At 54.8% G+C, this 11,872-nt stretch overlaps 1 protein-coding gene across 1 annotated transcript; it reads left to right on the forward strand.

Moving 5' to 3' along the window:
* The first annotated feature begins 438 nt into the window (after positions 1–438).
* ERLIN2 (ER lipid raft associated 2) lies at positions 439–11,022 on the forward strand. The gene is made up of 11 exons (XM_039716630.1): positions 439–597; positions 688–769; positions 990–1,036; positions 1,211–1,272; positions 2,305–2,430; positions 4,047–4,120; positions 4,503–4,561; positions 5,414–5,505; positions 5,840–5,929; positions 7,440–7,519; positions 8,581–11,022. The coding sequence occupies exons 1-11, from the start codon at positions 491–493 to the stop codon at positions 8,788–8,790; spliced, it is 1,029 nt and encodes a 342-aa protein (XP_039572564.1). The 5' UTR covers positions 439–490; the 3' UTR covers positions 8,791–11,022.
* The last annotated feature ends 850 nt before the right edge of the window (positions 11,023–11,872 follow it).

The following is an 11,872-nucleotide window of genomic DNA, read 5'->3' on the forward strand; positions in this document are numbered from 1 at the left end:
TGGGAAAGTGGGAATGTGGAAATGTGGGAAAAGTGGGAATGTGGAAAAGTGGGAAAAGTGGGAATGTGGGAAAGTGGGAATGTGGAAATGTGGGAAAAGTGGGAATGTGGAAAAGTAGGAAAAGTGGGAATGTAGAAATGTGGGAAAGTAGGAGAGTGGAAAAGTGGGAAAAGTGGGAATGTGGAAAAGTGGGAAAGAGGTAAAGTGGGAAATGGAAATGTCCCAGCCCGTGGCAGAGGCTGCAGTGGGATGAGTCTCGCTGTCCTTTCCGACACCTAACGTTCTGTGCCCGGTGCCCCTCTCTGTCCCCCCCGCCCGGAGCGGCCTCGGGGGGCTCCGCACCCCAACCCCGCGGGCGCGGGCGGGTCTCGAACCCGCGGCCTCCGGCGCCACATCGCCGCTCCTCCACCGCCCCCTGGCGGCGGCGGCGGCGCGGTCGCGCGGTGATGACGCCAGTGGCGCGCCGCCGGTGCCGCCGCCGGTGCCGGGCATGGCCCAGCTCGGCGCCATCGCCGCCCTCGCCCTCGGCGTGGCGGCCGCCGCGCTCCTCTCGGCCGTGCACAAGATCGACGAGGGGCACATCGGCGTCTACTACCGGTGAGGCAGCCCGGCGGGGAGAGAACCGGCCCGCGGCCAGCCCCGCCGCCGCTCACGGTTCCCTCTGTCTCTCTCCCGTTCTCTCCGCAGCGGCGGCGCGTTGCTGACCTCCACCAGCGGGCCTGGCTTCCACCTCATGCTGCCCTTCATCACGTCCTACAAGTCAGTGCAGGTGCTGCTGGGCGCGGGCCCGGGCGGGGCGGGCACCGGGACACCGGGACACCGGGACACCGGGACACCGGGGTACCGGGACACCGGGACACCGGGGCACCGGGACACCGGGACGTCGCACGGGGCTGGCCGTGCCCGCTACCGGCGGCTCTCGGGACGCTCGCTGCCCTCCGTGCCGGGGAAATCCCTCTCCTAAGCCTCTTTCCTTCAATCCCCTGCAGACCACGCTGCAGACGGACGAGGTGAAGAATGTCCCGTGCGGCACCAGGTGAGAATTTCAGCTCTTCCCCCTCGGCTCCTCACGAACCGGGACACCGGGAGGACAGGGAGCCCGCGGGGAGCGGGGCTCGGGGCGTGCTGGGGTGGTCCCACAGAGGGGGCAGTGCCCCTCGGAGCCGCCCAGCCTCCCGCAAGGATCATTTGGTGTTTTCTCCCTTGGCAGCGGGGGAGTGATGATTTATTTCGACAGGATCGAGGTGGTGAATTTCCTCATCCAGAGCGCGGGTGAGTCACAGCTGTGCCCCGGGGCGGGGCTGCGGTGGCAGGAGGGGCTGCGCTGGGTTTGGTGGGGCTGGGTTTGGTGGGAAGGATCCAGGCTGTCCACAGGAGGAGCTGGATTTACCTGGAGGGATCCAGACTGTCCCTCAGGAGAGGCTGGATTTGCCTGGAGGGACTCATGTTGTCCCTCAGGAGGAGCTGGGCTGGGTTTGGTGGGGCTGGGTTTGGTGGGAAGGATCCAGGCTGTCCACAGGAGGAGCTGGATTTACCTGGAGGGATCCAGACTGTCCCTCAGGAGGGTCTGGGTTGGGTTTGGAGAGGGCCAGGCTGTCCCAGAGGAAGGGCTGGATTTACCTGGAGGGAGCCAAGCTGTTCCACAGGAGGAGCTGGGCTGGGTTTGGTGGGACTGGATTTGGTGGGAGGCATTCAGGCTGTCCCTCAGGAGGACCTGGGGCTGAATTTGGTGGGAGGGATCCAGATTGTCCCACAAAAGGAGCTGGGCTGGGTTTGGAGGGACCCAGGCTGTCCCTCAGGAGGAGCTGGATTTACCTGAAGAGACTCAGGTTGTCCCTCAGGAGGGGCTGGGGGCTGGTTTGGTGGCAGCCAGGCTGTCCCACACGTGTGCCCCAAGCACCTGGCAGAGCCCTGAGCTCCTGCTGTCACCTCTGCCCTCTCCCCCAGGAATTTGGGCTGTGGGTTGTCTCCATCCCAGCCCCCCCGAGCTGTGTGCAGCAGGTTGGAGTCAGGGGAGCCAGGGGCTGTGGGCAAAGGCTCCTCTGCAGCCCAGGGACAGCACCTGGGCAGCCTTTCCCCAAATCCTTTGGGTCTGAGCCTGGCAGTGCCTGGCTCAGCAGGGAGCTGGGGGTGTGTGTGCAGCCCCAGCAGGGCAGGGGAGAGATCCTGGGGAGACCTGAGCAGAGGCTGTGAGAGCAAGGGCTCCTTGATTTCATACTGCACTGAGAGTGAGCTGCAGGGCTTTCCCTGAGGGTGCTGAGCCTGCTCTCCTCTCCTCTCCTCTCCTCTCCTCTCCTCTCCCAGTGTACGACATCGTCAAGAACTACACGGCCGACTACGACAAGGCTCTCATCTTCAACAAGATCCACCACGAGCTGAACCAGTTCTGCAGCGTGCACACCCTGCAGGAGGTGTACATCGAGCTCTTTGGTGAGTGCTGCTGGGGGCTGTCCCCTTGGGCTGGCACTGCAGAATCCCAGCTGGTGCCTTTTATCCACGAATCCCCAGCTGGCTCTGCGTGGAGCTGGGGTTTTTAGGCAGCTGCCGTCGTTTATCCCTGTTATCTTTTGGAGCTGAGTGCTTCAATATGTTGTAACAATGAGCTCCAAGGCCAGCCCTGCCAGCAGCCTCCCTTCAGGGAAGGCAGCAGCAATTCTGTGGTGTTCTCTGTGCGTGCAGCAGCTGTGATGGATTGAATTGGTCACAGGATTGTCTGATCCAGATGGAAGAGCCTGGCTGGGCCTCTCTGCTGCCACAGAAACCCTGAGCAAGCACCACTGGCTCAGCTTTTGGGCCTTTGTGCCACAAGGGCTGGCAGGGGCCTGCTGCCCTCCCCTCCAGGGAAGCACAGGGCAGGAGGGCTGAGCAAAGCTGTGGTTTCCTGGTGGGATTGGCCCAGCAGCTGCCAGTGCAGAGTGTTTTGTTTCTGGCTCTGGGCTGACAGGAAATCCTCCCAGGCTCTCAGCACTGCTGGCTGTGGGCAGGGGGCTGCTGGGGGCCCAGCAGGACGGGCTTTGTGCCTGAGTGAGCACAGGGTGTTTGCAGGCTCCTGTTCTCCCTTCAGCCTGGCTTTCCAAGGAGCCTGGCTGCCCTTCCCACACTGCTGCAGGGGCTCAGATCCCCCCAGTTCCAGCTCCTGCTGGTGGCTGGACGGGTTCCTGGCCCGTGCAGGCTCCAGATGTTGGCAGCTGCTGCTTGAAATGGGCTGAAAGCTCTCACTCTGCACAGAAGGAACTTGTGCAAACTGCCTGGAAGCCCTGGGCCTGGCTGGGGCTCTGCAGTGGGGCACAGCCCCTCTGAGCAGCCTCAGTCACCCTCTGCCCCCACAGCTGCCAGCAGGTGCAGGGAACTGATAACAGCTGCTTCCCAAACTCCTGGCTGGCCTTCATTAGGAGCCTGAGCTCCAGATAGGAAACTGGGCCCAAAGCAAACATCCAGGAGTGTGATGTGATCCCTCTCAAGGCCCTTACTGTTTGATTTTCCCTCTGCACTTCCCAGCAGGCCCCAGCTGGAAGCACTGCCCTCCTTGGAGCTTTCATCAGAGCAGGGTTTTAGGTTGTGTTTCCTTTTGAAATCCTCAGCTACGCTGGAGTTCTGGGACTCCTTGAGCCAGAGAGACATTACTGATGATTTTTGCAGCCTGCTCAAGTAACTGATGCTGCCATTTCCCATTCCTGCCTTTCCATTTGCTCCGTGTCCTGCTGGCACAGGTGCAGGTCAGGATTTACCTCGTCACTCCAGGATTTGTGGGGCAGTTCAGTTCAAGGGGGTCAGAGCACAGATTGCTGGTTGTGGAGATGCTGCCTCTGGCTCAGGAAGGTTCCAGACTGCAGGTTATGGGAAACTGCAGGGTTTCCTTTCATGCTGCCACGTTCCTGTGGTGTGTCCCATTGCTGGGAGCCTGCCTGGGGGTCAGCCCAGCACTTCTTCAGCCAGCTGCCATTTGTGCCTTCCAGGAATAAGAAATGGGAGCCATCCCAGCTCACTCTGGGTGCTGACACTGCCTTGGGGGATGTTTCATTCCCTTTTCTTTTCTCCCCATTCAGATCAAATTGATGAAAACCTTAAACTGGCCTTGCAGCAAGACCTAACCACGATGGCCCCCGGATTAATTATACAGGTAATCAGGGTTTGATTGAGATATTGAAGGGGCAGACTCTGAAGAGGGGAAAGGGCTAAAGAGGAGCAAGAAATTGAGATTTGTTTAGGAAATTGCTTTACAACAGAGATTTTATTTAACCTGGGGAGTGGGAGCAGTGTCCTTCTGGTCCCCTCACAGTTTTGGTGTGTTGAGTTTCTCCTGGAGTTCCTCTGGGTGCTGCTTTGCCCAGGTTACAATCTCCTCTCATATCAGGAGACCTTTCAGTGCTGTTTCTCTGTGGGTTTTGGGCCTGCTCACAGTCTGTGCAGCTCTGGTGGCAGAGGATGCCCTGAGTGCCACCCACAGCCCCAGGGGCCACGCGGCTGCTGGCCCAGGCTCTCTTGTGTGTCTCTCTCTGCAGGCAGTCCGAGTTACAAAGCCAAACATCCCTGAAACCATCCGGAGGAATTACGAGCTCATGTGAGTGCCTGTGTGTTCCCAGAAGGGGCAGCTGAGCTCAGGGCTGGGGCATCCTGGTGCCCCTCAGGAAGGGGCTGGGATGGGGCAGCTCTGAGCTCTCCCTGGGATGCTTTTCCCTGGGGCTCCTTCCCCTGGCCCTGTGCTCCAGAGCCCTCCCAGAGCTGAGGCTGAGTGGCAGAGGGATGGATTTCACCACTAATCCTCTTGTTTGACTGGGATGGAGAAACTGTTGATTCAACAAGCTGAAGACTTGCAAAGCTTTGAAATAACTCTCTTTGACAGCACTTGACGTGCTGATCCCCCTGCAGTGCCCTGAGCCAGCTGCCAGCACTTTGCTCAGCCAGGATTGGATCCCTCTCATGCTCTCTGCTTCCCCAGCACTGCCTCTCACCCTTTGGGCTTGTGGTAAATCCTGTGTGCTGTGGTCGTGGCAGGAGGCCCCAGATCAGCCTGTGCTGTGTTGCCATAAATACAGCAGGACGTGTTGAGAAACTCAGTTCCAGTGTCTCTTCCCTGACTGGGAGCAGCAGCAGAGTTTTAATTTCTGTTCACTTTAAAAACTCATGAATGTGAGTAAAAACCAGTAAGATAGAAAAGGCACCAGTGCAGCCTGCAGGGACTGTCACAGGGAAATCTTCCTGCTGTGGAGGGGAGGAAAGAATGCTTTGATTCAGGCAGAAAGCTCTGTGCAGGTGCCTGCCCTGACACTGCTGATCCCAGCTGCCCTGGACACATGCTGGAAGGAGGGGAGAGCCAGCAGCTCGTTCTGGGGGTGTGCTGTGTGTCCCACACCAGTGAGCTCCTGGTTTTAACTGGTTCTAATGGGTTTAACTGGTTTTTCTTGCTCCCCAGGGAGAGTGAGAAGACAAAGCTGCTGATAGCAGCACAGAAGCAGAAGGTGGTGGAGAAGGAGGCAGAGACAGAGAGGAAGAAAGCTCTGATTGGTCTGTGGGGCTGGGGAAGGGATGGGGGGGAAAAAATAAGGGTTTGGGTTTGGGTTAGGATTAGGGAAGGGGGGGACAGGGAGCAGAGAGACCCCAGGTCCCAGGGAGGGATGCACGTGGTTCACTCTGGGACCTTCTCTGATCTGATACTCCCAGAGAAGCTCAGGAGTTTTTCAGGTGGGCTCCAGCTTTGTTCTCTGTGGGCTGGAAATGTTTCCCACCGTTTATTTCCACCTGAAGTAGGTGATGAGTGAGGATTTTCCAGGGTGAGGCTGCTCCTGGTGTTAGGAAAACGTGTGATGACAGCGTGGGCGTGTTCTTGTTTTCATTTCAGAGGCAGAAAAGATTGCACAAGTTGCTGAAATAACTTATGGACAGAAAGTGATGGAAAAGGAGACAGAGAAGCGGATTTCAGAGATTGAAGGTGAGTGGGGGTGAGCTTTCCAGTCAGTAAATCCTGAAGGAGTTCTTGAAGTGTGTGTTGGCTGTTCCTCAGTCCAGGCTGATGTTCACAGGGGTGAAGTTCCTGACCACAGGCAGGAATAGGAATTTCTTTGCAGGCTGTCCTTCTTGAAACTCCCTTTCTCAAGGTGATCTTTGTAGCGGTTTGAACTTAAGGAGATGTTCCCTCACCCCTCTGGTAAAGTCAGAGAAACTCCAGGGCATGGAGAGGGCTCTGCAATTCCAGCTCAGGAGTGGCAAGGCTTTTTTTCCCCTTATATTCATTAAAGTCCCTGACAAGCTTTGCAGAAGCCACTGAGGAGCCAATTAAGAGTTTTACAGGTCAGCAGCTTCTCATTAAGAAGTTCTTTGCAGGAATACAATGGGGTTTGTTTCTTATAACTGTGTCAGCAGGTGTCAGCCCTCAGTCTGGCTCTGTGCTGGCAGAGGATTCCTGCCTCCTCCTCTTTTCCTGGTGTCTCTGACTGGGACCAGCCTCTCCTTTTAGCCAGGAGGGGCAGATGTGGGCCAGACCATCCAGCTGTTTACAGGATCTTTAAGTGCAGCAGCTCCCAGGCCTCCCTGCTAGGGGAAGTAAACAAATGGTTTATCCAGCTGTGCAGCTCTCAGCCCCAGACTGACATGTTGCAATTGTGTGGCTCCGTGCCTTAGGAGGAGTGGCAGGAGGTGGCAGGATTCCACTCATTTTATCTGTAACCTGCTGGCCTGATACCCATCATTATCACTGGATGGATGCAGCGAGGAAAAAGTGCAGTTCAGAAAGGGGAAATGTTCCTTAAGTGTCTGTGCCAGGAGTCAGGAACTGCAGTATCCACAGAGACATGCTGTTGATACAGCAGAGAAAAGCTCTCCAGCATCTGTGCAAAGGGCAGAGCCTGTGGAGGTTGAAATCCCCTGCTCTGTGTGCCAGAACCTTCATCTGCATATCCCAAATCCCAGCTGGGAATGCCATGCACAGCACAGACCTCACTGCACAGTCTGCTGGGCTGCCCAGGCTGCTGCTGGCACCCTGGGCAGGGGCTGTGGGTAAATCCCACCTCTGCAGGAGAGCAGTTGCTGTGTTGGAGCACAAGAGTCAGCCCTGGCTCGAGAAGAAAGGCTGAGCTCAGCCCACGTGATGGGGATAATCAAACCCTGATGTTTGTGAAGTTCTTTGAGCTCTGCAGTTGCAGATGCAATTTGCTTCTTCATGCTCTTGTTCTGCAGCCATTTGGCTGCAGTAAATTGAGCTCCCATTTCTGGGTTTCCCATTTTGTAAATGGGAAATTGAGCTCCCATTTCTGGGTTTCCCATTTTGTAAATGGGAAATTGAGCTCCCATTTCTGGGTTTCCCATTTTGTTCTCTCTTGCCTTGGTTGTATCCTGTGTAGCTCAGAGGTTCCCCTGGCCACCTCCAGAATAGTTAGCAGCTGCAAGCAGTGCTGACGTGGCTGGAAATAAAAATGTCACTCAGAGCATGTGTTTGCTTCCAGATGCTGCATTTCTTGCACGAGAGAAGGCGAGAGCTGATGCTGAGTGTTACACTGCAATGAAGGTGGCTGAGGCCAACAAGGTACTGTGCTTTCCTTTGTGGTGCCTCAGAGCAGGGCCCCTGGCACCAGGCTGAAGGGAAATACCAGCACAAGGGCAGGCAGTGATCCTTGACGTCAAAAAGCAAAACAAGGCCATCTCCTCTCAGCAAAGCTTTCATCTGAAACAATTAGTCAACAATTAGATCCTTATTTGCAAGTTCATTTTGTTCTCTGGATGGATCACTGTCGGAGAATGTGAAATCTCTGCTCTGCCAGGTGCTCACTGGTCCTGGCTCTCTGTGCAATATCACTTTCAGTGCTGCCCTTTCACACTGTTGTGATGAGAAATGTGGTTTCATTCCAGTCTCAAGCTGGCAGGCAGAACAGGGAGATCTCCAGGGTGACAGGCAGGGGCAGAATAAACCACAGTGCAGAGAAAGAACTGAGCTCAGACCCCTTGGAAGAGCCTCAGTACTGCGAAGTAAAAACAACAAAAAATCCAACCTGGAAACAGAAAAATGGCATGGATAGAATGGCCAGGTGTGCTCCTGATACAGCAAGCTGCCAGCACATCCCAGCAGGGAGTTCCAGTTGTGTGGTGGTCAGTGAGAAGGGGCAGAGGGCCCAGGTTTTGTCCTCTCTGTTACAATGTCCTTATCCTGAAGGAGTGAGCTCCTCTCAGCCAGACAGGCTGGTGGATCTGCTCCCTGGAGGGAGACAGGGATGTTTCCCTCCTCAGCTCTCCCTGCAGGGGCTGCAGTGAGGGATGTGCTCCCTGGAGAGAGCCAGGGATGTTTCCCTCCTCCTCAGCTCTCCCTGCAGGGGCTGCAGTGAGGGATGTGCTCTGGAACACTCCGTCACGCTTGCACTGAGCCTTCCCTTTCCATTCTGCTCCCTTCCCTTTCCATTCTGCCATTTAGTCCCTGGGTTCTGGAGTGCCCTCAGCCCTGCTGGAGGAGAGCCTGGCTCTGGGCACTCTGTTTTCCCTGGGGAGGGCTGGCCATGCCTGCTGGGCTCCTGGAAAGCCTGTGCCTCATGTGCTCAGGCAGGAATTCCCTTTTCCCACCCCCGAGCTCTTGTGACCCGTTTTCTCTCCCTGCAGCTCAAGCTAACTCCTGAGTACTTGCAGCTGATGAAGTACAAGGCAATCGCAGCCAACAGCAAGATCTACTTTGGCAAAGATATTCCCAACATGTTCATGGACTCTGCAGGGAGCCAGAGCAAATCTGCAGAGGGACTGGCAGAAGGAATCCAAGAGGAGGACGGGGCAGGAACCAGTGAGGACACAAAACTACTTCATAACATCAACTGAAAAGAAAGATTTCTATTCATTTTATATCAAAAAATAATGAACTGGGAAATTCCTTTTAGTTTTCCCCCTTTTCCTGTGCTGAAAGAGATGAATCAGATTTAATCCTTTCAATCTTTTATATGACAATTAGACACTAGGACTTTGGTATTTACGGGGTGGGTTTTCTGGTAATTTCTAAGCCCCAGGTATGTTTTGTAGCTGCTCTTGGTCACCCAGACCAAGGATTTGGGAGAGGTTGTCATGCCTATCAGCTTGGGTGGGAACCTAATTTGGGACTGAGGTGGTTCATAGCAGTTGCAGGTAAAGAAATGTTGAGGTTTTGGAGGGAGGGGATTTGCTGCTACAACTTGTTTTGGTTTTTTTTCTTACTGAAAATTCCAAGTACTTTATTTCAATCCCCTCTGAAACTAAGGTGCTAGATTTTGTACATTACACACAGATGGCTGCTCAAGGCTGGGGCCACACGAGGTGACCCCGTGAGGGACAGAGGCTCAGCTGGAGTCCTGCAGGTTCCCACCCCTGGGGGGATCGAAGCCTTAGACCACATCCCACAGGGAGAAACACAAACTCTTCATTTTCTGTGTCCTGACTCTGCTTTGTTTTCCATTTGTCATGTTTGTGTGGTGGAATTGTCCCAGCACTTCAGCTGCTGGGGGAGGGTGTGGGCAGCACCCTGGAGTGCAGAGCTGGGTGGGATCTTCAGATGGAAATTGTCACAGAAAACCAGGGAGGAAAGAATTTTTGTCTCAGGGACCCTGAGTTTACAAAAGGCCTTGCTGGGGAGGAGCTGCTGGAGTGAGCAGACAGCTTTTCAGCTGATCTGCTCTGGGAGCAGCTGGAGCTCAGTGTTTACAGTGTCTGAGTAGAAAAAGGACCTGCAGGTGAGCACAGCAGAGCTCCTGTGGACTGGGGCTGAGGGACCTTGTGGAAGGAACATTTCCCACTGGCCAAGGACAAACCACGACCCTGAGAGGCCACAGGGCAGAGACAAGCAGCTCTTCCTGAATTCCCAAAGATGGATTCCCCTTTTCCTCTCAGAACAGTGTTCCAGAATGTTCCCTCTAGAGACGGAACAGAGCTTTCTTCTCCACACATGCAAAATTGGAGGATAAAAGTCCAGGCCTAGAGAGAACATTTTTTTTTCCCTCCCTAATCCATCTGCATTTGGCAGCAGAGCCTGGTGATTAATTGCTGATGTAATTAGAGGCCAGTATCCTCTTCTGAGATGATGCCAGTGCTTGTCAGAGACCAGCCTGGTGCATTCACAGGCTCCTGCCCAAATTCTTGCTCCCCAGCACCCCTGGTCTCACCCTTCAGTGTTCAAACCTTCATCACTGTGTTGCTCTGAGAGCTCAGTGAATCACTCCAGGGTTTTTACAGCAGTTTTCTCTTCCTTGTTGATGTTTGAAAATGCAAAATAGAAATGAAACATCAGTTTCTGCTGGAGCAAAGTCCCATCCTCTTTGTATTTCTTAGGAAATAGGAGCTAAGGGATGTCCCATCTGCAGACCTACATCAGACCCAGCAGCATCCCCAGGGAGGCTGTGATATTCCCAAATACTCATAAATAGGTCTGTGCAGGCTCTAACAGGGAATAGCAGAAGTTTTTAGCCATGAGGATGAGCTCACTTGAGATTGTTCTGCGTTTGTGCTCGAGGTTTCCATCAGCAACTAACACCTCCTTTTACACAAGTATTGTTCACTAATGAAAGGACCCTACTAAGCCAAAGTGGTGTTATAAAGGCTTTTTTTTATGTGTGATTTCACAGCAAGACAATAGCTTGGGATAAAGAGCTCTTAATATTTTTTTTTTTAATTAAAACCCTAATTGCTAAAGCATTAGTGTAATTTAGTTAAGTTGTACTAAGAGTAAAAAAAGAAAAGTGAAGTTGAGAGTGTGTCAGTCTTCATAAGCCAGAATGTGTTGTTGTGTCTTCATTCAGGTTTCTTCACACTAAAATGTCCTGAATGTTCCAGAGTGGCTCAGTCTCCATGTAAACCTGTATTCCTCTAACAGGCAAATTGTCCTGTTTCTCTAACCTTGAGGTGAAGATCTGAACTTCCAACCCACTCTGTAGCAAAGGGAGCAGAGGTTTGTGGCACTGCTGATTCCTGGCAGCACGGAAATGCTCTGCCAGTGCAGTCCTTGATCTTCTTATGTACTGAATTCAAAGCCTTTTTATTTTGGTATTTGCTATGACAATAAAATGGCCTTCAATTTTAGAACCTTCAGTGTTCCCCTCGGGGTTTCTGGATGGATTTTAATCCCACGATGTGTTTGCAGGGGAGGATTTTGCAGAGGGGAGGTCGAGGTGGGAGTGGGGGCTGTGGGGTGCTGGGGGTCGGTGCTGTGCTGGTTCTCCCTTTCCAGGGAGGAGGAGGAAGGTGGAAGAAGGCTGGGAGGAATCCCAGTCTGTCAGCGCCCGCTTTGCTACAGAATGAGCAAAAAACAGACCGGAGCAGCAAACACCTCAAAACCCTTGTCGTGTTTTACCAGACAAAGGGCAGGAACCTTCTGGGTGTTTTTCACCAGCTGTGTAAACACAGAATCTGCAGAGGGACGGTGAAGTTCTGCACTTTAGGACAAATATTTGAGTTCATGTGCTGCAGCCGCGCTCTCCCGCCCTGCCCGGGCCTCGTCCCTCCGCTCCAGCTGCCCGAGGGCTCTGGCCGGGCTCTGGCCGGGCTCTGGCCGGGCTCCGGGCTCTGGCCGGGCTCCGAGCTCTCGCCGCACCTCAGGCGGGGCCTCAGGGGCAGCCGCGTTCCCTCCTTGCCTCCGAGCCGCTTTTCCCCTCAGCAATCGGGATCCACACCCTCGGCAGGCCGCTCGTGCAGGGATAACATCATTTTTGGGGGTGGGCAGGCCGGAACAGCCGGGTGCGCGGCTGGCAGCGCTCGCTGCGGTTACCGAGGGCACGGAACGATTTGGATTTGTCCCCAAACCCAGGCGAGGGCACACGCGGGGAGCCCCGGCCGGGCCCCGCTCCCCGGCGCCGCCATGGCGCCCGCGACCTTCCCAACATGGCGACGCCACGCCCCGCCCCGCCGCTCCCATTGGCCGGCGGCGCCGCACGGAGCGATC

Source organism: Passer montanus, unplaced genomic scaffold (assembly GCF_014805655.1).
Source record: "Passer montanus isolate IOZ18808 unplaced genomic scaffold, ASM1480565v1 scaffold101, whole genome shotgun sequence".
Taxonomy (NCBI): domain Eukaryota; kingdom Metazoa; phylum Chordata; class Aves; order Passeriformes; family Passeridae; genus Passer; species Passer montanus.

What these genes read in the sequence shown, in the direction of transcription:
- ERLIN2 (XM_039716630.1), top strand. Translation starts at nt 491, where the DNA reads ATGGCCCAGCTCGGCGCCATCGCCGCCCTCGCCCTCGGCGTGGCGGCC. An exon ending in CCCCCGGATTAATTATACAG is followed by an intron (nt 4,121 to 4,502) that starts GTAATCAGGGTT and finishes CTCTCTCTGCAG; the next exon opens with GCAGTCCGAGTTACAAAGCC. An exon ending in GCGGATTTCAGAGATTGAAG is followed by an intron (nt 5,930 to 7,439) that starts GTGAGTGGGGGT and finishes GTTTGCTTCCAG; the next exon opens with ATGCTGCATTTCTTGCACGA.